At 69.4% G+C, this 26,761-nt stretch overlaps 3 protein-coding genes across 6 annotated transcripts in view; 2 read left to right on the top strand and 1 right to left on the bottom strand.

The window, feature by feature from the left end:
- The window catches only part of LOC120391107 (inositol polyphosphate 1-phosphatase-like), a 44,325-nt gene extending 37,125 nt beyond the window's left edge, over positions 1 to 7,200 (top strand). Inside the window, exons 1-6 of one of the 3 annotated variants that reach the window (XM_039514451.1) lie at positions 1,521 to 1,647; positions 3,578 to 3,795; positions 4,046 to 4,106; positions 4,287 to 4,487; positions 4,829 to 5,003; positions 5,568 to 7,200. In XM_039514451.1, the coding sequence (XP_039370385.1) occupies positions 1,536 to 1,647; positions 3,578 to 3,795; positions 4,046 to 4,106; positions 4,287 to 4,487; positions 4,829 to 5,003; positions 5,568 to 6,057 (1,257 nt within the window). In that variant the 5' untranslated portion in view covers positions 1,521 to 1,535 and the 3' untranslated portion in view covers positions 6,058 to 7,200. Of the gene's footprint in view, positions 1 to 1,520; positions 1,648 to 1,834; positions 2,228 to 3,577; positions 3,796 to 4,045; positions 4,107 to 4,286; positions 4,488 to 4,828; positions 5,004 to 5,567 lie in introns of those variants that run through there. The other 2 variants (XM_039514450.1, XM_039514452.1) reach the window with 2 other exon arrangements.
- A 3,405-nt stretch (positions 7,201 to 10,605) lies between these two features.
- On the top strand, positions 10,606 to 18,075 carry CD63 (CD63 molecule). The gene is made up of 8 exons (XM_039514458.1): positions 10,606 to 10,759; positions 11,362 to 11,438; positions 15,927 to 16,115; positions 16,497 to 16,571; positions 16,764 to 16,859; positions 17,065 to 17,214; positions 17,378 to 17,461; positions 17,761 to 18,075. Exons 2-8 carry the CDS (start codon positions 11,373 to 11,375, stop codon positions 17,824 to 17,826), a joined length of 726 nt encoding a protein of 241 aa, XP_039370392.1. The 5' UTR covers positions 10,606 to 10,759; positions 11,362 to 11,372; the 3' UTR covers positions 17,827 to 18,075.
- Positions 18,076 to 20,059: 1,984 nt separating this feature from the next.
- RDH5 (retinol dehydrogenase 5) lies at positions 20,060 to 26,616 on the bottom strand. 2 transcript variants are annotated; one of them, XM_039514455.1, is made up of 5 exons: positions 26,535 to 26,616; positions 24,126 to 24,447; positions 22,815 to 23,073; positions 21,073 to 21,236; positions 20,060 to 20,376 (listed from the first exon to the last, which is right to left on the bottom strand). In XM_039514455.1, the coding sequence occupies exons 2-5, from the start codon at positions 24,436 to 24,438 to the stop codon at positions 20,153 to 20,155; spliced, it is 960 nt and encodes a 319-aa protein (XP_039370389.1). In that variant the 5' UTR covers positions 24,439 to 24,447; positions 26,535 to 26,616; the 3' UTR covers positions 20,060 to 20,152. The 2 variants fall into 2 exon arrangements, with proteins under 2 accessions (XP_039370389.1, XP_039370390.1); XM_039514456.1 differs by lacking the exon at positions 26,535 to 26,616 and adding an exon at positions 24,806 to 24,843.
- Between the last annotated feature and the right edge of the window lie 145 nt (positions 26,617 to 26,761).

Raw genomic sequence — 26,761 nt, 5'->3', positions numbered from 1 at the left:
AGCCCATAGCAGGGGCTGCGGGTCGGGAGTGAGGAGCACCAGCAGCACTGGGCGGGGGGAGCCCATAGCAGGGGCTGCAGGTCGGGAGTGAGGGGCACCAGCAGCACTGGGCCGGGGGAGCCCATAGCAGGGGCTGCGGGTCGGGAGTGAGGAGCACCAGCAGCACTGGGCTGGGGGAGCCCATAGCAGGGGCTGCTGGTCGGGAGTGAGGGGCACCGGCAGCGCTGGGCCGGGGGAGCCCATAGCAGGGGCTGCGGGTCGGGAGTGAGGGGCACCAGCAGCACTGGGCCGGGGGAGCCCATAGCAGGGGCTGCGGGTCGGGAGTGAGGGGCACCAGCAGCACTGGGCCGGGGGAGCCCATAGCAGGGGCTGCGGGTCGGGAGTGAGGGTCACCGGCAGTGCTGGGCGGGGGGAGCCCATAGCAGGGGCTGCAGGTCGGGAGTGAGGAGCACCAGCAGCACTGGGCTGGGGGAGCCCATAGCAAGGGGCTGTGGGTCGGGAGTGAGGGGCACCAGCAGCACTGGGCTGGGGGAGCCCATAGCAGGGGCTGCAGGTCGGGAGTGAGGGGCACCGGCAGCGCTGGGCCGGGGGAGCCCATAGCAGGGGCTGCGGGTCGGGAGTGAGGGGCACCAGCAGCACTGGGCCGGGGGAGCCCATAGCAGGGGCTGCGGGTCGGGATCATGGTACCCTGGCACAATGGAGTGAAGGCAGCGAGTGTGGTTCCCTCCCTGGCTGTGGCTGGCTCCCCCTTCCCTTGTTTCCCCGGCAGCCCCACACCAGCCCACCCCCCCAGCCAGGGGCTCGCAGGGCCCCGGCCCTCAAAGGAAAGGGCGTTCCAGAGCCATTGGCCATCACGGGGCGAGGATAAAATACAACGCAGCATAAACCCCTGGGCCCAGGGAACTGCTCCTTCACTGGGGCTGGGCCCCGCGGCCCAGCCCTGGCCCCTGGGTCCCGAAGGCAGCTCCTGTGACACCGTTTCTGGGCTCAGCTCCCTTCCCTCGAGTGCTGCTGGACACGGCTCCAGGAGCCTGATCCCCCCACGCCCAGGGATCCTGGGCAGGAAGGGAGCAGGCCCCAGGGCTAGGCTGGGCCTCCCCCGCCTGTCTGGGGGCAGAGGGAGGGTCTTTCTGGGGGGGCTCCGAGTCTTTGGGGGCAGTTTAGAATGTACATGGGGTGGGCGGTGCCATTTAGTCTGATAAAGGAAGGAAGGGCTAGTGGTTAGAGGGGGTAGGGGTCAGGACTCCTGGGTTCTCTCCCTGGCTCTGGGAGGGGAGTGGGGGCTAGTGGTTAGAGGGGGTATGGGAGCCAGGACTCCTGGGTTCCATCCCCAGCTATGCCAGCCTTGCTGTGTGGCCAGGCTGAAGTCTCCCCCCCTGCCTCAGTTTCCCCTGTTGAGCAGGGCGGTGGCGGTCCCGGGGTCTCGTTCGTGAATGTGTGTAAAGTGCCAGGTGTCAGAATGATTTGAAAGCGGGAAAATCAGTTCCTCCTTTACTGACCTGTCAGGACCTGAGTTCAGAGCTCGCTGTTTCACTATGGCAACGGCTGATGACATCACCAAGGCCAGAGAGTGGGCCCGGTTCTGCCGTGCTGATGTCACCAGCGGTTGCCTGGGAAACCCAGAACCCGAAGTTCGGGTCGTGGCAGGTTAGAAACAGAGACCTACCGGGCGGGCCCGATCCGGGCCCAACTCTGCCCCGCTCCCGGCCCCGCCCGCCCAGGGCCCCGGGGACCCCCGCGAATGGGGCGGGGGAGAAGGGGGGAGGGGCAGGAGCCAGGACTCCTGGGTTCTATTCCCAGCTCTGGCGGGGGGCGAGGGGGACCCGGACTCCTGGGTTCTGTTCCCGGCCCTGGCAAGGGGGCAGGGTCCCTGGGAGGGAGGCTGGACTCCGGACTCCTGGGTTCTATTCCTGGCTCTGCGCTGACTGGCCGGACCCCCGCGCCCCGTGCCTCGATTTCCCCGGCGATAACCGCTGTGACTAGCGGTGGGAGGGTCACAGCCTGGGCCTGGAGCGGAGGCTCCGATCCACACCCGGGCACTCCCGGCCTCGACGCCCAAGCACCTGGCGGGGGGGCGGAGGGATGTGGGGCAGCCCGGCCCCGAAGGGGTTAACCCCGCGGCGTCACATGGCCGGGCGGGGACCCGCCCCTCGCGGGGGTGTCGGGACGATCCCACCCGTGATCCGTCAGCGCCCGCGAGCGGCCGCAGCATCCCTGAGCCCGGCGGGTACGGGGGGGCCGGGGCTCGGGGTCCCTGCCGGGGGGGGGGAGGAGCTGCCCGATGCTGCACTCGAGGGGGGCCTGGCTTTAGGTGGGGAGCTGCAGGCTGGGGGCAGGTCACAGGCTGGGGGCTGCAGCCTGGGGGCAGGTCACGGGGAGCTGACAGACTGGGGGTGAATGCTGGGGAGCTGACAGACTGGGGGCAGGTCACAGGCTGGGGAGCTGACAGGCTGGGGGGGCAGGTCACGGGAGGAGCTGACAGGCTGGGGGGGGCAGGTCACGGGGGGGGAACTGACAGGCTGGGGGGGGGGCCGCTGCCGCCTCTGCCGTTTGGCTTGGCTCCAGCCTGGGATGCTGATCGGCACTGAAGGGGTTAATGTGGGGCCTCCTGGTTTGGGTGGGGTCTCTGTGGGGCCCGGGCCAGGGAGCTGGATGTGCTGCTGGCCCGGTATGGCCCGGGGAGAGGGGGCTGCACCCCCTGGGGAGCCCAGGGCTCTGATGGGGCAGGCCCATGGCACCGGCGGGTGAGGGTCTCCCAGCCGAGGCCTGGCAGGCTGCCCCCCTGCCAGTGCTGCTCCCCACCAGCCGGCCTCGCCCCTCCAAGCCAGCGAGGGGGGGCTGGCAACAGGAGGGGCCGAGGGAATTGCCCCAGTCTCCTTCCCCTCCCCCACGCGCTGCCAGCTTGGCCCAGTGCTCTGCCATGGGACCAAAGGCAGCATCCCCCAGAAGGAACCTTTGCCTGGGGGAGTGGGCCGGGCCGGAGCCCCCCGTGGGTCGCTCCACGGCCCCAGGCCAGAGTCCCTGTGGGTCGCTTCACGGTCCCGGGCCGGGCCAGAGTCCCCCCTGCCCTCTGGCACTCGGCCTGGCCTGGCCTGGCCTCTGTCACATCTCGTAGCAGTTTGGGTTAATTTTGGCATGTGCCTCTCACAGAAACCTTTGGCGCTGGGTGAGCCCTGCCCCACCTGGCAGGTGGCTCCCCGTCTCCGAGCACCTCCCTGGGCTCCTGGGGCCTGCAATTAGCGCCTGCTGCTTTAGACCCAGCTAAGCCCTTGGGCACCGTGAGGCCGGGTGGGGGTCCTGGCCCCTCTGCAGCCCCTTGAGACGGGGAGACAAGTCTCATCTCTCCCCATTTCGGAGGGGAAAGTGAGGCCTGGAGACAGGACTTGTCCAAAGTCGTGCAGCGGGTCGGGCACGGAACTGGCTTGTAGCCCCTCGCTGTCCTGCTAGCCCTGCTCCCCTTCCCCATGCGCCTGGGAGCCCCGCCCCCCGTCCCGCCCTCTAACCGCTGCCCCGTCTGGTGGGCTGTGGGAAGGTGTAGGGGGATCCGGGGTGCCATCTATCCCTGCCTCCCTTCCAGACCCCCGCTCCACCATGGCGGCCCTGCTGAAGAGCCTGGTGGGGGCGTCGGAGAAGTCGGCCCGCATCGCCCAGCTGTGCCGCCAGGAGGAGGCGCTCTTCCAGCTGCTCATCGAGGAGAAGACAGGCACCCACAAGAACAAGAAGTTTGTGCAGGATTTCAAGACGCTGGCGGACGTGCTCATCCAGGAGGTCATAAAGCACGACGTGGGCAAGGAGGTACCCGTGGGCGCCCTGTGGGGTGGGGGCCTGTCCCCTCCGCCTGCCCGACGGCATCCAGGGGGTGGAGATGGTGCTCAGGCAGGAGCAGGGGGGGCCCCTTGGGGGCATGGGGAGGGCATCTTAGCCCCGAGGCAAGGAGCTGCCTAGGACACCCCCCTCCAGGATCCCCTCACCCCTAGACCAAGGGAGATGGAGGAGTCTCAGGGGCCTGAGACAAGGCCTGAGCCCCCCTCCCCGTCTCTTTCAGTTCCCGGAGCTGCACGGACACATCCGCGGGGAGGAGTCGAACCAGTTTGAGAACAGCCTGGGTGAGTGACTCTGCGGCGTGGGCACGGGCCGGGGTGGGGTCCCTGGTCTCCCGCGCAGCCTGTCCCAGCTCGTGCTGGGGCTCTGAGCTGGTCCTGTATTGGGGTGGGGGAGCCCCCCCACTTCACGCTGTACTGGGGGCCCCTGAGCCTGCCCTGTCTGGCTAAGCTGTCCGCCCGCAGGAGAGACCCTGGAGGTGCAGGTGTGTGCGACCCAGCAGGACACGGCCTCGCTGCTCTTTACAATCCTGGACCGGAACCGGCCGGCGGCCGAGCTGCTGGCAGCGGCCATCCACCAGGAGGTGGTGCTGCAGGACCCGGCGCTGGACGCTGTGGCGCTGGCAATCCCCCCGGAGAGACTGGCCATCTGGATCGACCCCATTGGTAAGGGGGGTCCCTTGCTGCCATCCCCCAGCACGACACCAGGGGGCGCTGGGAGCAGCTGACCAACTGCACCCCCTACTGGGGTGTCCTGGGGCTGGGAAAAGGTGCTGACCCATGGCCCCACCCCGAGGTGGCTCCTCCCTGCCCGGGAGGGACCCCACATCCCTGACTCTAGGGCTGAGACCCCAGTTAGCGCCAGTCATGCTGAGGCCCAGAGAACTTGTTGCCCGGTGGCCCGCAAAGCGAGGACAAAGGGAGCCACGTGGCTTAGGCTGCGGGGCTTCGCGCTCTGGCCCGGGCGGGGCTCAGGGCCTGATTCTGACGCCGCCTCTCTCCGGCAGACTCCACCAATCAGTACATCCGCGGCCAGGCCAGTGTGGCACCCATCGGTGGCATCTGCCCGTCCGGGCTGCGCTCGGCGCTGGTGCTGATCGGGGCGTACGACCGCAGCTCGGGGGACCCGGTCCTGGGGGTCATCAACGAGCCATTCTTCCGGGAGGATCCCCTCACCCACAGGTACCTGCCCCTCAGCCCCGCATCTCCCCTGGCACGTCCTGGCGCTGCCCCTGGCCTAGGGGGTCTGCCGGCGCCCCAGCAGCTGGACCTTGCTGGGGAACCCCACTTGGGAACCCTTGGCCTGCACCAACCGCACCCTTCCCCCAGGGACTGGGGCAGAGAGAAGGGGGTTGGGGGGGTTGCTTTGCCAGTGGCTGCTGGCTCTGAGGCTCCTGGTTACCTCTGATCTGCTTCAGTTCATGGCAGGGACCCCCCACAGGGTGTCCCCCAGTCCCGACCCCGCAGCCCCCTCCGAGCCCAGCCCTGGGCTCCCCCATTCTCCAGCTCTGCCGGTGCCCCTCACTCCCGAGCCACAGGACCCTGCTAACCAGCCCTGCCGGTGCCCCTCACTCCCGAGCCGCAGGACCCTGCTAACCAGCCCTGCCGGTGCCCCTCACTCCCGAGCCGCAGCCCCTGCTAGCCCAGCCCCGGGCTCCCCACTCCCACAGCCCCGAGCTCCTCTCCTGAGCGGCTGCCGTCAGCATCGCAGCTGGTGCTGTCTCCGCTGTGTTCTCCTGTGCGCAGGTGGCAGGGGGTCTATCACTGGGGCATCTCGTACCAGGGCACCAGCCTGTCCTCGCTGCGCCGGCCCCCGCTGCGCCCCGAGCCCTCCGTCGTCCTGAGCAGCAGCGAGACGCCGGCGATCCAGCGGGCGCTGAGGCCGCTGTACGGGGAGCGGCTGCGCTTCGCCTCAGGCGCCGGCTACAAGATGCTGTGTGTGATCCTGGGGCTGGCCGAGGCCTACGTCCTCTCGGAGGGCAGCACCTTCAAGTGGGACTCGTGCGCCCCCCATGCCATCCTGCGGGCCCTGGGCGGAGGGATGGTGGACCTGGAGGCTGCCCTGCAGGCCTGGCGCACTGGCCAGCAGGGGGCGCTGCCGGAGCTGACCTACCACCAGCCTGCGGGGGGCGCCGTGGGGGCCGAGCGCTGGGCCAACCGAGGAGGCCTGGTGGCCTTCATGCACCGGGAACACCTGGAGGTGGTGGTGGCCACGCTGGCCACTGCTGCCCTGTGACCCGCAGGGCACTGCCTGGGGGGCAGGGGGAGCCTGGCCCCGCCCAGCTCCGTGTATGGGTGCAGGGGTGGGGACAGGCTGGCACCAAGGGCGCAAAGGGGGGAGGTTGGAGGGGGGCAGGGGGCTGCAGGCGGCCACTGCTCCCGTCGGGTGCCGCAGACCTGACGCATGGGGCAAAGCCCCAGAGAGGTGCCACCCCCCCCCCAGAGCCTTCCAGCCCCACCCCCCCTGCTAGTGCTGCGGGCGCTGAGCTCGCCCGTTTGTGCCAGCCTCCGCGGGGGGGCATTGCCTGGCCCCCATTAAACAGTGCGTTTCGTTTCCCGCCCTCTCGCCTTTCATTTGTTCTCCCTCCTCCCCCGGCCAGCCCCATCTCCAGAGCCATTGCCTGGCGGGTGCTCCTGCGGCACCGGGTTCTCACCCGGCCCTGGGGCAGAGCTGGGCGGGCTCTGGGCATGGCAGCAGCCCCCATGCTGCACTACCAGCTGGAGCCAGCAGGGGGCAGGAGCAGCCGGAAACTTGCCCCCGCTCTGCCCAGCCAGGCAAACCCCCCTGGAGCCGGGGGCGCTTCCCCCAGGATGAGCAGTGAGCTCGGCGGCTGGGGGCCAGGCCCTTGTCTTGCAGCTGGATGCCCCCAGCAGGGCCCTGGCAGCTGCCCCCACTGGCTGGTCAGTGCGGCGTCACCGGCCCCCTGCCTGGCACCCCAGACTCGGGCCCTGGGCTGGGGCTCAGAGCTCCCGGAGGGGGCCTGCCAGGGAGTGGGGTGGCAGGGAGCTCACTTCCCTTCTTCCCTGGCATGCAGGTCCCAGCCCCCAGCAGCCTCTGGGCACCCCACACTCTCCTGGGAGCCGCTGTGGGGGTGTCCTGCTCCGGGCCCCTTGGCTCAGGCCTGAGCCGGGGGTGCCAGGAGCTGGACGCAGAGGTGAGCAGCGGGGGTGGGGAGAGAGGCGCAGGGAGGGGAAGGGACCTGCCCCCGGTGACCTAGTCTGGGAGCACAGGGGTAGGAACAGAACCCAGGAGTCCTGGCTCCGGCCAGCCCACGCCCTGGGCTCCCCTACCTGGCAGGGCCGAGCTGTCTCTGGGCAGGGCAGGAGGGAGGCGTTTCCGTACACCTCACCCTGCTGCTATCTAATCTGGAGTGATGGGCGGCCCCTCTCCAGGGGGTGATCCGGCCCCAGGGTGGGGCCTGGCTGGCTCTGGGGGGCTGGGAATGGGGCATGGGGCCTTTTCCCTCCAGGGGGCGCTGGCTCTGATACCCAGGGTGGGGCTGGCTGGCTCCGGGGGGCTGGGAATGGGGCAGGGGCCTTTCCCCTGCAGGGGGCGCTGGCTCTGATCCCCAGGGTGGGGCTGGCTGGCTCCGGGGGGCTGGGAATGGGGCAGGGGCCTGTCCCCTCTAGGGGGCGCTGGCTCCGATCCCCGGGGTGGGGCTGGCTGGCTCCAGGGGGCTGGGAATGGGGCATGGGGCCTTTCCCCTCTAGGGGGTGCTGTTTCCAGGTCTAACTGCTCACCTGGGGTCATTTCTGAGCTCTGCACCCACCGTGAGCAAGTCACCAAATCACTCTGAGCCTCAGTGCGCTGCCCTCCCTCCTGCCCGGCTGCTTCGGGGTCAGGCTCTGGGGGCAGGGGCTGGCTCCTCCTCTGTGTCGGTGCAGGGCCTGGCACAGCACCGTAGGCACCGCACACTGCACGTGCTAATGTAAGGCCCCAGCTCCTCGCACGGCGTGCCCGGCCCGGCCCAGGCAGCCGGCAGAGGGCCCGGCCCGGCCCAGGCAGCAGGCAGAGGGCCCGGCCCAGGCAGCCGGCAGAGGGCCCGGCCCGGCCCAGGCAGCCGGCAGAGGGCCCGGCCCAGGCAGCCGGCAGAGGGCCCGGCCCGGCCCAGGCAGCCGGCAGAGGGCCCGGCCCGGCCCAGGCAGCAGGCAGAGGGCCCGGCCCGGCCCAGGCAGCCGGCAGAGGGCCCGGCCCGGCCCAGGCAGCCGGCAGAGGGCCCGGCCCGGCCCAGGCAGCAGGCAGAGTGCCCGAGGGCGCAGCCCACACGCTGTTTGGGGGCGACTGATCTCGGGGGAGGGTCTCTCTGTAATGCCCCGCTGGAGGCTATAAAACACAAGGGTGTTAGGGAGACATTTAAACCAGGGTCCTGCCCCTAACTGAGAGCCCCCCCCGCCCCCCCGGGCCTGCCCCTGCAACGTGCCGATAAAGGAAGGTTTGTCCTGTCCGGGCTGACGCCAGCCCAGCACCCAGGGACTTTCCTGGGTAAAATGAAGTCACTTTCCAAGGCAGTTCGACACCAGCCCGGCATTGTCTGCATTCCCCAGAGGGGGAAACCGAGGCGCTGACCAAGCCAGCGTTCTCCCGGGGTCACGCAGCGAGGCCTGGCAGTCCCGGTTCCCAGCCCCCTGCATGAGCCCTCCAAGAACCGGGACAGAACCCAGAGGCCTGGCTCCCCCCGCTGGCCTCCCACGGAGCTAAGCTGGTCTGGACCAGCTGGGAGGGGCTGGGACTCCTTTACACTCTTGGGGGGGCTCAGAGGCTCCCTGGAGCAGGCGATTCAGCGCCCCGGGGCTGGCGCTGTCGGCTCCTGCACCTGCCGCAGGCTGTTGTGCTCTGGCCCGCGCTATTTGCAAGGGAAACCAGATTGCTGCTTCCACGCCGAGGGAGCCGCGTTCCCTGGGAAGCTGCCCAGCCCCACAAGCTCCTTTGGAACGGGCAGCCCCCTTGTGCCCCACTCAGCCCTGGGAGAATCACCTGGTCCCAGAGCAGAGCCCCCCCAGCCAGGCCAGGCAGGGCTGGATTTGATCCTCCCGGGAGGGGGCCCGTTGGTGAGGAAAAGCCTCTCTAGGGCCTGGGTGAACTATCAAGGGGGGGGAGACGCTGTTCTACCGTCGTGCAGGGGCCGGAGAGACCCCAGGTTCTCCTCTAGGCTGCCCTGGGTGCAGATGGAGGATCCCCCTGCCCTGGGAAGGTGGGTCCAGGGGCTAATCTCCGCCCCCCCTCACCCACCCCCGTTAACAACCTGGGCCTATTTCCAACTAATTTGTTTGATTCGGCTTCCAGCTCCCAGCCCCGTCGAACCCAGCACTCAGCGCCCGGGGTGGTTCGGGTCCTGCCCCATAGGGGACTAGCTACGCCGCCCAGAGCAGCAGGATGCTCCTTCCCGGGGCTGGAACGGCTCCCGTCCGAGGACAGACGCCAGCCTGGGGCCCTTCAGCGTAGAAAGGAGACGACTGGGGGGGCCTAGGAGAGAGGGCGAGAAAATCAGGCCTGGGGGGGAGAACATAAGAATGGCCAGACTGGGTCAGACCAAGGGTCCATCCAGCCCAGGGTCCTGGGTGCCGACAGCGGCCAGTGCCAGGGGCCCCAGAGGGAATGAACAGAACCAGGAATCACCAAGTGATCCAGCCCCCGTCGCCCATTCCCAGCTTCTGGCAAACAGGCCAGGGACCCCCTCCCTGCCCAGCCTGGCTAGTAGCCATCGATGGACCCTGGCCTCTGTGAACGTCTCTAGTTCTTTTCTGAACCCTGCTATGCTCTTGGCCTTCACAACAGCCCTTGGCGAGGAGTCCCACCGGTGACTGCGGTGTGTGAAGAAACGTTTCCTTATTTGTTTTAAACCTGCTGTCTTGTAATTTCATTGGGTGACTCCTGGTTCTTGTGTTAGGAGTAAATAATCCTCCCGTCTTTACTCTCCCCTCCCCAGGCAGGATTGTACAGTCCTCTGCCATAGCTCCCCTTGGTCGGTGCTTTTCCAAGCTGTACAGTGCTGGGCTCACGAATCTCTCCTCACGGGGCAGCCGGCCCAAACCCCTCGTCGTCGTTGTTGCCCTTTTCTGACCCTTTTCCAATTCCAATAGATCTTTTTTGAGACGGGGCCACCACATCTGCAGGCGTGTTCAAGGGGTGGGCGGCCCGTGGATTTATACAGAGGCAACGTGATATTTTCTCTTATCTCTCCCTGGCCTGATGATTCCTGCCGTTCTGTTTGCTTTTCTGCCCAGGAGTGTTTTCAGAGCCCCAGCCAGTGAAAGGGAGGAAGGGACTAGGGAGGGGTATTTGCCGGTGAAGTGAACAGGCCGCAGGCTCCTACCCCAGGGCAGTGTCTCCATGCAGTGCACAGTTAACCTGTGGAACTCATCGCCAGGGGATGTTGTGAAGGGCCCAGAGTATAACCTGGGTCAGTTCAGGGGCAGGGCCGGGAGCTAGGGGGGGCTCGGCCGGCTGCCCTGGTCTGGTCTCTGGCCGGGCTGCTGGGGGCGGGGGCTAGATGGACCCTGGCTGAGCCAGGAGCCCTGGAGCTGCAGGAAGTTGCTGTTTGTTCCTGGGGGAGATCTCAGGTCACGCGGGGCCGTGGGGCGCTTTCCAAGGGACAAAGTCAAACCCCAGCCACGGGTGGGGGGCTGAGCGGCCCCCCCACCCCGAGACGCCAGCCACAGCCGCGTGGGGGCAGCTCCCGGGGCTCGCAGGGCCGGGCCGGCGGGGGGGGGGGATTTAACCGGGGCCCCCGCAGCCGGAGCTGGGACCCACCCAGGGGCGGGGCCGCCCCACGCCCACTCGCGGGTTTCCTGTTGACTCACAGGGTCACATGGTGCCGGGGCCTCTCCTGCTACCTGCGTGGAGCCGAGCAGTCAAGTGACCGACCGGGAGCTGCGAGCAGGAGGCAGGAGCCGGCTGGGTGCGGGGAGCGGCCGCTGCTTTGCGGGGGGAGACTGAGGTGAGGGGAAGATCCGGCGGGGGCAATTCAGGGGCCGGAGGGGATCCGGCGGGGCGGGGCAGGGGATTCAGGGGCCGGAGGGATTCAGGGGGCTGGAGGCGGGGATCCGGCGGGGTGGGGGCCGGAGGGGGATTCAGGGGCTGGAGGCGGGGATCCGGCGGGGTGGGGTCCGGAGGGGGATTTAGGGGCTGGAGGCGGGGATCCGGCGGGGTGGGGGTCCAGAGGGGGATTCAGGGGCTGGAGGCGGGGATCCGGCGGGGTGGGGGTCCGGAGGGGGATTCAGGGGCTGGAGGCGGGGATCCGGCGGGGTGGGGGCCGGAGGGGGATTCAGGGGCTGGAGGCGGGGATCCGGCGGGGTGGGGGCCGGAGGGGGATTCAGGGGCTGGAGGCGGGGATCCGGCGGGGTGGGGGCCGGAGGGGATCCGGGGTCCGGAGGAGGGATTTAGGGGCTGGAGGCGGGGATCTGGCGGGGTGGGGGTCCGGAGGGGGGATTCAGGGGGCTGGAGGCGGGGATCCGGCGGGGTGGGGTTTTCCCTGGGACAAGGGGCGGGGGCGCTGCCCCCCCGCCCCGCCGCGGCTCTGAGCGCTGTGTCCCCCCCCAGCACCGGGCGCCATGGCGTTGGAGGGCGGCATGAAATGCGTCAAGTTCCTGGTTTTCTTCTTCAACTTCTTGTTCTGGGTGAGTCGGGCCTGGCGCCCACCCCCCCCCCCGCCCCTCGTTCCCTCGGGTGACCCGAGCCGGCTCCTGACCCCCAAGTCTCCCCATGGGCGTGTCTCCCTGCCCCCTTCGCGGGGGGGGGGTCCAGGCTCCAGCCCAGCTCGGTGGGGGGGGAGGAGGCTGGAGACTCCCCAGGGTCCCTGGAGTTGGACCGGGTGGGGCTCCCCATGGACGGGCTGTGGCAGCTGGGGGGTCGGGCCCCTCAGGACGTGGGGGGCTGACCCCCTCTATGGCAGGGCAGGGAGTGGGGCTGAGCTGGGGTGGGGCTCCCCATGGATGGGTGGTGGCAGGTGGGGGGTCGGGTCCCTCAGGAGGTGGGGGGCTGACCCCCTCTATGGCAGGGCAGGGAGTGGGGCTGAGCTGGGGTGGGGCTCCCCATGGACGGGCTGTGGCAGGTGGGGGGGTCGGGCCCCTTAGGGGGTGGGGGGCTGACCCCCCTCTATGGCAGGGCAGGGAGTGGGCCTGAGCTGGGGTGGGGCTCCCCATGGACGGGTGGTGGCAGGTGGGGGGGTCGGGCCCCTTAGGGGGTGGGGGGCTGACCCCCCTCTATGGCAGGGCAGGGAGTGGGCCTGAGCTGGGGTGGGGCTCCCCATGGACGGGTGGTGGCAGGTGGGGGGGTCGGGCCCCTCAGGGGGTGGGGGGCTGATCCCCCTCTATGGTAGGGCAGGGAGTGGGCCTGAGCTGGGGTGGGGCTCCCCATGGATGGGTGGTGGCAGGTGGGGGGTCGGGTCCCTCAGGAGGTGGGGGGCTGACCCCCTCTATGGCAGGGCAGGGAGGGGCGCTGGGCAGAAGGTCTCCAGGGGCCGGTTGTCCCATCACTGCAGGGTTCCCAGACCCTCCTCAGAAGCAGCTGGGCTGCCCCCGTGGCCGGCTGGAGGCCGGGCTAGATGGGCCCAGGCTGGGGCTGATGCGTGGGGCCGAGGGGCCAGTTTGGCTCGTTAGAGAGACCAGGAGATTCCCACTCCCAGCCCTGAGCCCCTCTGACGTTCGGAAGGAGCCGGGTTCTTGGTTCTGGCCCAGCCCCGAAGAGGCTCCTTCCCCCTGCTGTGGGGGCCGGATGTCGGCTAGCTGCAGCCCAGCTCTGGTGGCCAGCGCGGGGCTCCAATAGGCCCTAAAAACACGCAGAGCATCACTAATGCCAATGCCGGCTCGCGCTGGGGGCCAGGGAGGCGAGGAAGTTGGCTAGAATTGTCACAAACCTGGTGCCACTCAGACCTTGGTGGCCACACCGGGACTCTCCCGTACCTGTTTGCAGTATCGGGTCTATGACAACAGGCTTGGGGCTCTGACTTTACCTGGCAGAGAGCATAGTACAGGCCTTGGCTAGCGATGGCACCGCCCAGCTCACGCCCATGGGTCACAGGAGTTTCCATTTAACATGTCTGGAGGGTGCAAACCAACCCAGAATTGCAGGTGAGCAGACGGGGCCTTCCCTGGCTGCACCCGGCTCTCCGCTGGGGTGGGGCACAAGGGGTTGGGCCATGAGGCTTTTTCTGGTGCTCCTGGGCAGGAGATCTGGAGGGTGTCTGCTTGGGAGTGACTGACTTATTTGGGGGGTGGAGGGGTGGGCAGCTCATCCTAAACAGGAGTCAGCTGGGGGAGGTGTGGTTCCCCCCCCCCCGCCCGCATGCCAGAGTAGCTGGTGATTTATGGCTAATAGCCCAGCAGCTGCACTGTTGACAAAGAACCAGCCAGCATTAGGTTTCAGGGGTAACGCCCTGATGCAGTGAGTGGGTCATACACATTTTTTCCAAGAGCGGCTGGAGACTTTGTGCCTGGCCGCCAGGGCCGCTCGACAGCGTATTCAGCAGCGATAGAATTGCCCTGCTGGCTAAGGCCAGAGCAGGCCTGGGGCGGGCAGTGCCAGGGCTGGCTTCCTCTCCCCTCGCCGGCCCTGGACACCCAGGGAGCTGGGCCTCCCTGGCCCGTTCGCCCCCGACATCTCTGCTGACGCTGCCATGGCCTGTCCATGACCCAGTGACCCCTGGAGCGGGGCCCCCGCCCCGAGGGAGATGCTATCGCAGCCGGTGTCATGTGCCCTCCGAACGGCCCAGGGGAAGTGGCTGGTGGGGAAAGACCTGGGCAGCGCTTAACGGCTCTGGGCTTCGATCGTAATCGGGCTGCGATTGCCCAACAGAACTGGCCGGAGCGGGAGGGCGCGTCCTGCCGGGAAGGGGGGCTGAGTCACCCCTCGTAGGCGGGAGGAGCCGCTCGCACGGGGGTCTCATTTGCCCAATGGCAGGAAGGAGCCAGGGCCTCCTGTCCGAGCCCCACCCAGCCAGGTGGAGGGGGCGTGTGCCCAGCCCTGGCCACTGTCCCTCAGAGTTGCCAGGCGAACCCTCCGGACCCGTTGGCACCGGGGAATCCCTGGGCGGTGCTGGAGCACCCGTGGTGCCAGGGCTATGGCCCAGGTGCCCGCAGTCGGGCTCAGCGGTGGGCGGTGCTGGAGCCAGGGGAATGAGCGCCTGGCCCAGCAGTGGTCCTTGTGACCCCAGTGGCTGGGTCTGTATCTCCCCTTGGCCCGGCATGGATGTGGGGCAGCCCTCGGTGAGTAGCTCAGGGGAGCGTCCCTGGTGTTTGCACAGGCAGGCAAGCTGGCCGCTCTGTTTACCCTCCCCGGCAGGTGTAAGCACATGGGCATATGGGGCTTTCCCGGGGTGGGGATCCCGGCGGACGGAGCGTCACTGAAAGGGCTCCGGCTCGGGGTCTCTGACTGGTGCCCTGTGCTGCCCCCCCACCCCCAAACACCAGCGAATAAGGCTCCAGAAGGTAGAGTGGCCTCATTTGGCAGATGGGGAAACTGAGGCACGGGCAGGGACTTGACTGTGGCAGAGTTGCTACTGGAACCCGGGGGCCTGAGCCACCTCTGCTCTAACCGCTGGGTGTCGCTCCCCTCCCAGGGCGGGGATGGGAGCCCCAGGGCCTGGCTCCCTGGCGGGGGGGAGAGCCCGGGGCAGCTCGCGGCGGCAGCAGGAGGTGGTTTGTTGCAGGGCCGGTTGGGTCCCGCTTAGCACCGAGAGCTCGTCCTGCTGATGGGGGCGGGGGCTGAGCCAGGGCTGGGCTAACGTGGCAGCCGCCCGGCCCTGTGCAGTGGGGCCGGCGTCAGCCCCGGGATCCCGGGGGGCGGGGGGGGTCGAGCTTGGCATCGGGCCCTGTAGCAGAAGAGCCGATGCCAAGATCCTCTGCCCCCTGCGAGGCCTCACAACACACACGCGCTCGCACACACACACACACACGCCCGCCTGCGAGCAGGCCAGGCCGGAAACCCGGGCTCCAGAGTTACTTGGCTTTAATAACACCCCCCCTCCCCCCCGCCATGTAGCTGGGCTGGGGGAGGAGAAAGGCGGCTGGGCTCTGGGGGGAACAGGGAGGGCAGGGTGGAGGGGGGCATTATTCCCCTGTTGGGGACCCCCAGGCCCGGTCACACCCGGGGGCGGGGCCTGTTCTCCCATGTGGCTTCTTCCTGTTCCGCTCCCCCCCCCCACTGGTTCCAGCTGATCCTGACCCCCGTGTGCACAAGGAACCCCCCCGGGGGGGGCTGAGCAGGGAGAAAGGGGAGGTCCAGAGTCACAGGACACATACTCCGGTGGGGGGGGCTCCCATGGGGTCACAGTACTCGGACCTGGGGGGTGCTGAGTCCCCAGCCACACGGGGTCTGGTGCCCCCAGCTCTGTCCTGCCGGTACCAAATCACCCTCCGCTCAGTGGGGTGGGGCCGGGTAGGGGCCTGTGATGCGGCGGAGCAGTGCTGCCCTTGCCCAGCAGAGGGCAGTGGGGCACACACCCTGTCTGCCCCGCTGAGTGGGGCCAGGGCGGCTTGGTCCCTGCCAGCCTCTGGCCCGGTGTCCCCTCCCGCGGCTGGCAGCTCTCTCTGCCCCTTGATCCCCGGCGAGTGGGTGGAGTCCACGCCCCATGGGTCTGTGTTCCTTGGGCAGGGAAAGGTAAATAGGGCCGGGCGGGGCTGTTTGGGAAGGGGGTGGAGGCTGGCGGGGGAAGGGGGTGTACATGGGAGTGTGGAAGAGGCGAAGTTCAGGGGAGTTTGTGCTTTGAGATCCTCAGACGGGATGGGGAGGGAACACCCTTCTCCAGCACTGCTGCTGTGAGGCTGCCATGCCCTGCCCCAGAGGTGGCCGCATTTCAAGCGTGGCTGGCGTGTGCTTTGGGATCCTGGGGGGACATTTAAGCTCTTGTAGCAAATAGAGGAACTCCCTGAGGATGGCAGGACTGGCAGTCGCGTCCCCCCTCCTCCTCGTTCCAAAAGCCACCCCGGCTACGGGCGAATCCCCATCAGCTGCCAGCAGTATGGGGCTGTGACACACGGCTGAGCAGGCCAGGTGCCATCCAGCAGAGGGGACATGGCAGCATGTTCTTGGCTCTGGTGGGGCCCGGGTCTGGGAGGGGCGCTGACCGGGCGATGCGCAGGGTTGACCTGTCCCCGTTCCTCCCCCAGCTCTGCGGCGTCGCCCTCATCGTCATCGGGGTCTTGGTGCAGATCGATCTCAACAAGACGCTGATCATGCACAGCGCTTCGGCCTCGGGCGCCCCCATCGTCATCATCGTGGTGGGCGTCGTCATCTTCTTCGTCTCCTTCTTCGGCTGCTGCGGGGCCTCCAAGGAAAACTACTGCATGGTCACCACGGTGAGGGGGCGCGGCCAGCGGCAGAGCGGGGGGGGCAGGTTTCAGGGGCCTCACAAGGGTTATGGGCTGGGGGGCAGGGAGCCCGGGGGGGGGCAGGTTTCAGGGGCCTCACAAGGGTTCAGGATGCGGGGCAGGGAGCTGGGGTGGGGCTGGGGGCAGGATTCAGGGGCCTCGTGAGGGTTCAGGATGCGGGGCAGGGGCAGGGGTGGGGGCAGGATTCAGGGGCATCACAAGGGTTCAGGATGCAGGGGCAGGGAGCCGGGGGCTGGGGCAGGATTCAGGGGCCTCACAAGGGTTATGGGTGGGGGGAAGGGAGCCCGGGGGGGCTGGGGGCTGCGGGTCAGGGCTGAGGGGCACCGCTCACCCCGCTCTCCCCCACAGTTCGCCATCCTGCTCACCTGTATCTTCCTGGTGGAGATCGCGGCTGCCATCGCCGGGTACATCTTCAAGGACAAGGTGGGCACCTCGCTGCCGTGGGTCCCGCAATGGGGGGGTCTCTTGGGGAGACGCGCTTGGGGCTCAGCCTGGGTCCGGGCCTGCCCAGCTGAGGTTGTGGGTGACGCCAGAGCCCACAGGGGGGCGCTCAGTCCCGGCAGCCCTGTCCCGCTGGGGCCGCAATGGCTGCTCTGACCCCCTGCTCCCCCCCAGGTCCGCACCGCACTCCAGGACGGCCTGGAGGACGCCGTGAGGAAATACGGCAACGACTCGCTGATAAGGGACACCATGGACGAACTGCAGAGGAAGGTGAGTGAGGCGGGTGACCATTTGGGGGACCAGGTGGGGTGTTGCAGGCCCTGGTTCCAAGTGCTGGACCAAGGTTCCCCCTCTCAGCTGGGGAGGGACCCAGGAGTCCTGACTCCCAGCCACATGCTCTAACCACTAGGCCTCGCGCCCCTGAGGCCAGGCAGCTCCCATTTGCTCTGTCGCCTGGTTCTCTCCTCGTTTGCAGTATTCCTGCTGTGGAGCCCAGAACTACACCGACTGGTTCGGCGTCGAACCGTTCCAAAGCGACCGCAGCGTTCCCAAATCCTGCTGCCGGGCAAACGCCACCATGGCCACCTGCAACATCAATCCCACGGCTGCCACCATCAACGTCCAAGTGAGTTCCAGCCTGGGACTGGGGTGTGTGTGGGCAGGATGGGGGTGAAAGGGGGTTTGCACTGTCCCAGCTGGGGGCGGGGGGTGTGGGCAGGGCAGGGGGAACGGGGGGTTCGCATTCTCCCAGCTGGGTCCCTGAGCTACCTCGTCGGCTCCCCCTGCAGGGCTGTGCGGGCAGCATCGAGGCCTGGCTGAAGAAACACATCGTGATCGTGGCGGCCGTGGCGCTGGGCATCGCCTTCTTTGAGGTACCGAGCACCCCGCCCGGGCTCCTGGCCCCGCCCCATGGCAGGCCCCGCCCCATGGCATGCCCCGCCCGGGCTCCTGGCCCCGCCCCATGGCATGCCGGGCAGCCTGAATGAGCCGGGCAGTGCTGGGGAATCCAGGGTGCCAGACAACTTCCCCTGCCCTAGATCCTGCGGCTGGGCCAATCGGGAGCTTTGGGGGTGAGCCTCCCTCTAATGGGCTGGAGGGCAAAGGTCGCAGTGCCCAGCGGGGGGGGGGTCGTTGGCATCGCGGTCGCCTGACGCCTCGTCCTCTCTTGCAGCTCCTGGGCATCGTCTTCGCCTGCTGCCTCATGAAGGGCATCCGGAGCGGCTACGAGGTCATGTAGCGGCTGGGCCAGGACTCCGGGGGGCTCCCCGGGGGGGGGGTGTCTCTGCCCCTTTAAGCCGTCAGACCCGCCTTCTTTCCGCAGCGCCCCCTGGTGGGCAGCTCCTGTCCTGCAGCGGTTACCGTATTCCTTCTAATGGACGGGCAGCAGGTGCCTTAAACATTTGCCAAAAACCCTCCCCCTTTTCTTAACTTTAGCTGCCCCTCCCCCCGCCTCTCCAGTGCCGGGGGAGGGGAGCTCGGGGGGTTTCTGTCTTTGGGGGGAGGGGGGAATGTTGATATGTTGAAGATGGGGGGGGGGGCACAATATTTTGAAAATAAAAAGCTTCCCCAGATCGCTCCGTTCTGCTGCCTGGGGGGCTTCTTTGGCCCAGGCTTGGGGGGCAAGGGGGAGATTCCAACTGGTCCCATCTGGTGTCCATCCCCCCCCCCCAATTTAAAGCCCAAGCTGTGGTGGGGCCTCCCAAGGGGCAGCTCTTGGGTGGGGGGGTGACTCGAAGTGCCCCGTGCCCCCCCCGCCCGGCCAAGTGCGGCAGCGGCCGGGCTCAAAGCAGGTGTTACCGGGGCTGCCTGGGGGAGAGGACGCGGCCTGGGGGGTCCGTGCTGGGCATCCTAGGGGAGCAACCCCCCCCCGTCAGTGGTGAGAGGGGGCAGGGCCTGCCCACAAGTGTTAACCCCTCTGCTGCTGCAGTGGGGGCAGGACCAGGAGCCTGGGGGGCATTTGTCATCCTTCCTTCCCCCCCCCCCTCGCCCCCCAAGTCCCTCTGACCCGAGTCCCCAGCTCCCTTCCAGCCCAGGGCCGGTGACCACACACCGAGAATTTCACCCCCCTGGGCTGGTTGATTCTGTGTTTGACGGGTGGCCCCTCCCTGGAAACAGGGTGGGAGGGGGCTGGACTCCTTCATCTCCCTCCCTCCCCCCTTTAATATTTTTCAGCCCATGAAGGTCTCTGGCAACTGTTGTCATGGAAACTTGTCCCGGCCCCTCCCCTCCGGAAGGGTCATGCTTCCTGCAGCAGGAAGCGGGGGGCAGCGGGGCCCCCGGGGCCCGGGTGGAGACAGGAGGGGCCCTGCTGTGCTGAGCAGCTGAGAGCCTGGCCACTTCCAAGGCAGCAGGATCCCCTGGGGGCGGGGGCGGGGGATCAGCTAGTTATGGGGTGAGGCCGCTGGGGCCCCCTGCTGACCAGACGTGGGGCTCGGCCCTGGCACCCGGTGGCCTCCTGGCCTCCCCTCTGCCCCCCATAGCAGACGCAGGCACCCGTAGGGGGCACCCCCCCCATTCCATCTCCGGGTCCCCAATGCCCGGGCAGGGGGGTCCATGACCCATACATGGCCCATGAAGCTGAGACCCAGCAGCTCGTCTCACCTGGGGCCACCCCTTGGCTGGGAGCAGCCCCATAGCTCTGCCCCCCCCGAGCAGCCCCATAGCTCTGCCCCCCACCTGGGAGCAGCCCAGCCCCCATAGGGAAGGAGCTTTGGCTTTGCTTGGGGCCTGGCTGCCCCCATTGCTGAGGGCTAGTGGGACACCCTGAGGGGGCGTTTACTGTCTCCCAGCTGGGCCCCCTGCTGGTCACATGTGAGGCTGCAGGGGGAGCTGCCTACCCAGCCCCCAGCTTTGCAGGTTCAAGCCCCGGGGCCGGAGCCAGCAAGATGGGAGCTGTGGGCACCGTGTGGGCCTGGCCCTTCCTTTAAAAGGGGCAGAGCCTGTGGCGCGGCCCAGGCCAGCCTGGGCACCCACTGCCCAGCCTGGGGCCGTGTCTTGAAGCTCCACAGGGAACCCAGCCAGGGCTCCTGCTTTCCAGTGTCCTGGCCCCAGCGCCCCCTTGAGCAGCTGGGCTGAGAACCCTGGAGTCCTGACCCCCCCCGGCCCCCTCCCTTCCCAGCAGCTGGGCTGAGAACCCAGGAGTCCTGACCTCCCTTCCCAGCAGCTGGGCTGAGAACCCCGGAGTCCTGACCCCCCCCCGGCCCCCTCCCTTCCCAGCAGCTGGGCTGAGAACCCCGGAGTCCTGACCTCCCTTCCCAGCAGCTGGGCTGAGAACCCCGGAGTCCTGACCTCCCTTCCCAGCAGTGGGGCCAGCCCCACGCCACCCTGCTCGCCGCTGGCCCCTCAGGCTGTGTTGCACTGAGCAGGGGGCTGGCGGGAAGCGAAGCCCTGCTGGGAAGGGGACTCGCCTGTTCTCTGCCCTCCCCCCCCGCCCCCCCAGGGAACGTGAACAGAGCCGAGCGGGCCGGGCCTGGCGTCCTTTGGGAGCCGGTTTATTTCCAACAGGCTGTGGGGCACCGGAGCCCGATCCCATTCTTTGGGCTCAACCCCATGCAGCGCTGGGGCTAGCGGATGCGGCGGGCCGGCTTCGGCAGGATCGTGGCCAGTACCACATCCACCAGGAAGGCCGGCAGGTAGGAGGCCGGCAGCCAGAGCAGCTTGGCGTCCCAGCCAGGGCTGTAGCGCGTCCGCGGGTGCTTGGCCTGCAGCGCGTGCTCCATGCAGCTGGTCACCTTGCTCAGGTCGGGGTCGCAGATGAAATTCATGATGAGCCGCTGCACCTTCAGGTCTGGGGGGTGAGGGGAGGGGGGGGTGAGGTGGGGCCAGGCACAGCCCCCCAATGCCTGGCTCCCATTCCTGCCCCCGCGAGATGCTGCCACCTCTGGGGTGGAGCACGGCAGCTGTTTCGACAGGGATCCCTTCCCTGGTGCTGAGATTCAGCCACCTCGGGGCGGGGGCAGTGTTCAGCCAGCCATGCAGCAACTGGGCAGGGGAGTTTAGGACAGGAAGTGAAGGCGGCTCCTGCGTCCAGCAGAAGGCACAGCACTTCCTGTCTCCTCAGGGCCACGATTCTTTTCTTGTGCCCCCCGCCATCCCCCACGTCTCCGCTTCTGCAGCACCTGGGTCACACGGCCCCCACCCCTGCAGCTGGGAGGGGTTCCCCACTGGGTGGCCACAGGGGCTGGACTGAGACACGGTGGGGGGGGACGGACAGAGCAGCCCCATGGGGTGAGTGCAGGGGCTCAGCTGACTGTTTCCCCCTGGCAGCTGGGTGGCACCAGCCTTGTTCTGCAGCTGGGGAAACTGAGGCAGGGTAGCAGGCAAGTGACTTGACTGGGGGTCTCAGAGGATGAAGGGGGCCCCCCATTCCCCTTCAGCATGTGACCTGGGCTCCCCTGTGCCAGAGGCCCCTGGACGGGCGGGGGACGAGCCCCAGCCCTGGACGTGGGGGGACGAACCCCAGCCCTGGGCCCCTGGCACTCACACTGCTGGAAGAAATCCTCCCCATAGCTCTGCCTGGCCTCGGGCGCCAGCTGGCTCCACAGCTGCTGCAGCGAGGCCTCGATGGCGTCCAGGCTGGTCACGGCCGTCTTGAAGAACCCGGGTTCGACGATGGACACGCGCACCCCGAAGTGGTACATGTCCCGCCTGCAAGGCACCGATGTGAGCAGGCCCCGGCCGCGTGGCCTGCGGGGGAAGTGCCCCCTAGGCCTGGGACAGCCTGGGGGGGCAGGGACCAGGCCGGATCCTGAACGGAGCTGAGCCGCCGGGGCCCAGGCATTAACTCCGTGTCCAGAGCAGGGAGCCGACTCTGCCGAGGTGCCACATCAACGCGGGGGCAGGGCAAGAACCCAGGAGTCCTGGCTCTCTTTCCCCCCCCCCCGCTCTAACCACTAGCCCCCACTCCCCTCCCAGAGCTGGGAGAGAACCCAGGAGTCCTGGCTCTCTTCTCTCTCCCCCCCCCCCGCGCTAACCACGAGCCCCCCCTCCCCTCCCAGAACTGGGAGAGAACCCAGGAGTCCTGGCTCCCAGCCCATCCCCCAGCAGAGAGTTGAGGGATGGGGGTAACCCAGGCCTGCTCTGAGAGGGAGCCCTGCAGGGGGCACTACCTCCCAGTGTGGTATGACAGGGGGCTGTGTGATGGGGCCGGAGGTGGGGCAGGAGGTGGGGGCTGGAGGTGGGGCTGTGCGATGGGGCCGGAGGTGGGGGCTGTGTGACAGGGCCGGAGCTGTGTGAGGGGCAGGATGTGGGGCCGGAGGTGGGGGCTGGAGGTGGGGGCTGTGTGACGGGGCAGGACGTGGGGCCGGAGGTGGGGGCTGTGTGACAGGGCCGGAGCTGTGTGACGGGCAGGATGTGGGGCCGGAGGTGGGGCTGGAGGTGGGGGCTGTGTGACGGGGCCGGAGCTGTGTGACGGGGCCAGGGGCGAGGGCTGTGCGACAGGGCCGGAGGGGGCAGGAGATGGGGCAGGACGTGGGGGCTGTGCGACGGGGCCGGAGGTGGAGGGCTGTGTGACGGGGCCGGAGGTGGGGGCTGGACGTGGGGGCTGTGCGATGGGGCCGGAGGTGGGGCAGGAGATGGGGCAGGACGTGGGGGCTGTGTGAGGGGGCCAGAGGTGGGGCTGTGTGCCGGGGCCGGAGCTGTGTGACGGGGCAGGACGTGGGGCCGGAGGTGGGGGGCTGTGAGACGGGGCCGGAGGTGGGGCAGGAGGTGGGGGCTGTGCGATGGGGCCGGAGGTGGGGGCTGTGCAATGGGGCAGGAGATGGGGGCAGGACGTGGGGGCTGTGCGATGGGGCAGGAGATGGGGGCAGGAGGTGGGGCTGTGCGATGGGGCCGGAGATGGGGCAGGAGATGGGGCAGGACGTGGGGGCTGTGCGATGGGGCCGGAGGTGGGGCCGGAGGTGGGGGCTGGACGTGGGGCTGTGCGACGGGGTGGGGCCGTGTGATGGGGCCGGAGGTGGGGGCCAGGACGTGGGGGCTGTGCGATGGGGCCGGAGGTGGGGCAGGAGATGGGGGCAGGACGTGGGGGCTGTGCGATGGGGCCGGAGGTGGGGCCGGAGGTGGGGGCTGGACGTGGGGGCTGTGCGACGGGCGGGGGCCGTGTGATGGGGCCGGAGGTGGGGGCCAGGACGTGGGGGGCTGTGCGATGGGGCCGGAGGTGGGGCAGGAGATGGGGGGCAGGACGTGGGGGGCTGTGCGATGGGGCGGGGCCGTGCGACGGGGGCTCACCGCAGGCTGTCGGAAAAGGCCTCCACCGTGTACTTGGAGACGCAGTAGCCGCCGCCGCCGGCCGAGAGCCGCCCCAGGATGCTGGACATATTCACCACGCGGCCCCGCGCCCGTTTCAGCAGCGGCAGGAGCCCCAGGGTCACCTCGATGAGGCCGAAGGTGTTAACGGCCAGGACCTGCCGGAAATCCTGGATCCGCATCCACTCGGTGGGGCCGATGGGGTTCGCCACCCCCGCGTTGTTCACCAGCCCGAAGAGACCTGCGAGGGCGGGAGCCGGGGTGTCCCCTGAGAGCCCCCCCAGGGCGCCTCCTGCCGGGAGCCCCCCACGGCGCCCCCCAGCGCCTCTGCCCCCCAGCACCTCTGCCCCCCAGGGCACCTCCTGCCGGGAGCCCCCCAGTGCCTCTGCCCCCCAGGGCACCTCCTGCCGGGAGCCCCCCAGTGCCTCTGCCCCCCAGCGCCTCTGCCCCCAGGGCACCTCCTGCCAGGAGCCCCCAGTGCCTCTGCCCCCAGCGCCTCTGCCCCCAGGGCACCTCCTGCCGGGAGCCCCAGTGCCTCTGCCCCAGCGCCTCTGCCCCAGGGCACCTCCTGCCGGGAGCCCCAGTGCCTCTGCCCCCAGCACCTCTGCCCCCCAGGGCACCTCCTGCCGGGAGCCCCCCAGTGCCTCTGCCCCCCAGCGCCTCTGCCCCCCAGGGCGCCCCGGCCCGGCGCCCCCAGCGCCTCTGCCCGCCAGGGCACCTCCTGCCGAGCCCCAGCGCCTCTGCCCCCAGCGCCTCTGCCCCCAGGGCGCCCCTGCCAGGAGCCCCCCAGCGCCTCTGCCCCCCAGGGTGCCCCTGCCAGGAGCCCCCCAGCGCCTCTGCCCCCCAGGGCACCTCCTGCCGGGAGCCCCCCAGCGCCTCTGCCCCCAGCGCCTCTGCCCCCAGGGTGCCACTGCCGGGAGCCCCCAGCGCCTCTGCCCCCAGCGCCTCGGCCCCCCAGGGCACCTCCTGCCGGGAGCCCCCCCAGCGCCTCTGCCCCCCAGCGCCTCTGCCCCCCTGGGCGCCCCTGCCCGGAGCCCCCCAGCACCTCTGCCCCCCAGGGTGCCCCTGCCAGGAGCCCCCCAGCGCCTCTGCCCCCCAGGGCACCTCCTGCCGGGAGCCCCCCACGGCGCCCCCCAGCGCCTCTGCCCCCCAGGGCACCTCCTGCCGGGAGCCCCCCACGGTGCCCCTGCCAGGAGCCCCCCAGCACCTCTGCCCCCCAGGGTGCCCCTGCCAGGAGCCCCCCACAGCACCCCCTGCTGGGAGAGGCCAGGCGATTTCCCCTCCCCCGCTCACCTTTCTCCCCCACCTCCGCCCGCACCCACTCCACGGCTCGCTGGATGCTCTCGCTGCTGGTCACGTCGAGCAGGGTGGCGCGCAGGCCGGGCGAGCTGCTGCGCTGCAGGTTGTCGGCTCCCCTCTGGGTCAGGCAGCCGGCCAGCACCCGGAAGCCCTTCCTGTCCAGCCGCTTGGCCAGCATGTGCCCGAAGCCCGAGTCGCAGCCCGTGATGAAGACGTGCTTGTCCTGGACGCTGGCCAGGCTCTGCCGGTCCCGCAGGTACCAGCCTAGCGCCCACACCAGGGCGGCCAGGCCCACGTAGAGCCACATGGCTGGCGCCTGCGGCCAAACACACCAGCCTCAGCGCTGGAGGGGAGGGAGCTGCGCAAGGAACCCAGGTGTCCTGGGTCCCTCCCCTCTAACCACTAGTCCCCACTTCCCTCCCAGAGTCATTTCACAGGGTGAGGCGGGTGCCCTGCGCAGGGGGTTGGTCCCCTGGCACCAGCCCACTGGCTTCGGGCAGGGGCTGGGGGTGGGGGGCGGTGGCCTGGGAGGGGCACTTACCACTTGGCAACTCCATGGTGCAGGAAGCCCCCCAGCCCCCACCCACTGCATGGCCCATCACCCCCTCTCTGGGCAGCCTCCCTCCCTCCCGGGGGGGGGGCAAGAGCCCCCCCGAGCCACGGCTCCCCCTTACCGCCCACGGGCCGGTCACCGCGACAACCTGCCCGAACTAGGCCGTGGGCCTCGGCTGGGCGTGCTGGGGATTAGCCGGGATCAGCGCGTCAGAGGCTGCCTGGTGCCCAGCTCCCGTGGGGAGGGGCCGGGGGCCTCTTCCCTGCTACAGCGATGGAGAAACTGAGGCACAGAGCATGGGCGGGACGGGCCAGGGTGGCAAAGCCCGAAATGGAACCCAGGCGTCCCACGAGTGATGGGGCTGCTCCCCCCCCCCGGTCGGTGCCACATGCACCCGAGCCCTGGGCAGGGAGCCGGGCAGCGTGAACCTGGCCGCTGGGTCCTGCAGTCACGAGGGGAGAGCTCACCCCCCCCCCACTCTGGGCACTCTAAGCCCCCAGGGCTCGGGGGGGGGAGCTTCCTGTCATACCTGCTAATCCCCCTGGCCAGGGGTGTCAGTGCCTGTGTGCCCCCCCCCTTGCAGGTGGCCCTGGACGGGGCGAGCGGCGCCAGGCAGGTCGCCCCCCCGAGCCCCCAGAGGACCCTGCCTTGAGCTTAGGGGCTTGGCAGGGGCCACAGGAGGGGAGGGCAGAGTGACAGCTGGGCTCTGCACCTGGAGGCACCGGCGGGGGGGACACGCTGATCCGCAGGGGGGGACCCAGCGCCCCCCCCCCAAGAAGCAGGGTTCTCCCGAGGGGTTCCCGGCAGGGGCTGGCAGGAAGGGGTGACGGTGCAGCCCATTCCCTGGCCCGAGGCAGAGCGGGGCCCGGGGCCCTGTGGCTGGCGGGGGGGGCATTACCAAGGGGGATTAGCCCCGTGCTCCCGAATCCCCTGAACAGCGGGGGAGGAGGTTTCATAACCTCCAGGGAGCCGGGCACGTCCCAGCGAGGGCCCCGCCCTGGGTGCTGGCACAGGCGGGGCCGGGCAGGTCTGTGCCTGCTGCAGGGGCTGCACCCCGAGTCTGTGCCCCCCCATTCCAGTTCTCCGGGGGGGGGCAGGGTGCCCAGCAATCCCTGCTGGGTTATTCTCCCTCACCCCAGGGGCTGCCCTGGGCTCCGGCTGGGTAGGCCCGGTCCTGCCCCCCCCCGCCCCAGCAGGCGCTGGAGCCGGCGTTGGAAGGGTTAACGGAGGGGCCGGCTGGCCTGAGACCCCCCGCCCCGAACGCGCCTCCCGCAGGCAAAGGGCCGACAGGGCCGGGCCCCGGCCTGAGGGCGCCTTGAGCTGCCACAGGGGCCCCCTGGCTCCGCCCCAGCCCCAGCCCCAGCGGATGCAGGAACGGCTGGACCACGGCCCCGGGCGGGCACAGCGGGGGGGCGGGAGCTGCCCGCGTCTCGGCAGAGCTCCCGAGGGCCCCCCCGGCAGCGGCTGAGTGGTAACCGGGCGCCCCGTCCATGGCTCGGAACACGTGGGGCGGGGCAGCCCCCCCCCAGCATCGCTCGTCCTCGGCAGCTTTGTGTTTCAGGTGGGTAAACCGAGGCACGTAGCGGGGCAGGGGCTGGGCCCGGGACCCAGGCGTCCTGATGCCCCAGCTGCGCTTTCAGCCCACGCACGGCGAGTCTCCGCGAGCAGCCCGGCTAGTGCCCCCCAAGCCTGGCCCCCCACAGCCTCGGGCTGCAGACATCGGGGGGCTGGGGGGGGCTCAGTGGCTGAGCCGCTCACCCCCCCACGGGCCTGCACCCCAACACGCGGCAGCCTGGCCCTGGGCCCCGATCCCGCCCCCCCAGCCCCTGCGCTGCGTTCGCCCCACATACCGCCCTGCTGGTCAGACCGGCTCTGGGGCTGGGGCCGGGTCCTGCTGCCCGGGGCTGAGCCACACAAGTTTTGCTCCAGCCAAAGTCCAAGGAAGAGCCGATTGCCCCGCCCCCCCCCCCCACGGACGGGGCGGGCCGGGCCCTGCCAGCAGCACTACCCCCCCCCCCCGCACCGCACCAGGAGCTGGGCACAGCGGGTGGTGCCAGGGAGGGGGGCAGGGCTGGCT

Source organism: Mauremys reevesii, linkage group 25 (assembly GCF_016161935.1).
Source record: "Mauremys reevesii isolate NIE-2019 linkage group 25, ASM1616193v1, whole genome shotgun sequence".
Taxonomy (NCBI): Eukaryota; Metazoa; Chordata; order Testudines; family Geoemydidae; genus Mauremys; species Mauremys reevesii.
The sequence above is the reverse complement of the archived record's forward strand: the minus strand, read 5'-3'. Positions and strand labels throughout refer to the sequence as shown.

Excerpts from the sequence above, each read along its gene's own strand:
- CD63 (XM_039514458.1), top strand. The coding sequence starts at position 11,373 with ATGGCGTTGGAGGGCGGCATGAAATGCGTCAAGTTCCTGGTTTTCTTC. Across the intron at positions 17,215-17,377 it reads CTGCCACCATCAACGTCCAA|GGCTGTGCGGGCAGCATCGA; the intron begins GTGAGTTCCAGC and ends CTCCCCCTGCAG. Across the intron at positions 17,462-17,760 it reads TGGGCATCGCCTTCTTTGAG|CTCCTGGGCATCGTCTTCGC; the intron begins GTACCGAGCACC and ends CCTCTCTTGCAG.
- RDH5 (XM_039514455.1), bottom strand. The coding sequence starts at position 24,438 with ATGTGGCTCTACGTGGGCCTGGCCGCCCTGGTGTGGGCGCTAGGCTGG. Across the intron at positions 23,074-24,125 it reads GGCGGAGGTGGGGGAGAAAG|GTCTCTTCGGGCTGGTGAAC; the intron begins GTGAGCGGGGGA and ends CCGCCCTCGCAG. Across the intron at positions 20,377-21,072 it reads GGAGGATTTCTTCCAGCAGT|ACCTGAAGGTGCAGCGGCTC; the intron begins GTGAGTGCCAGG and ends CTCACCCCCCAG.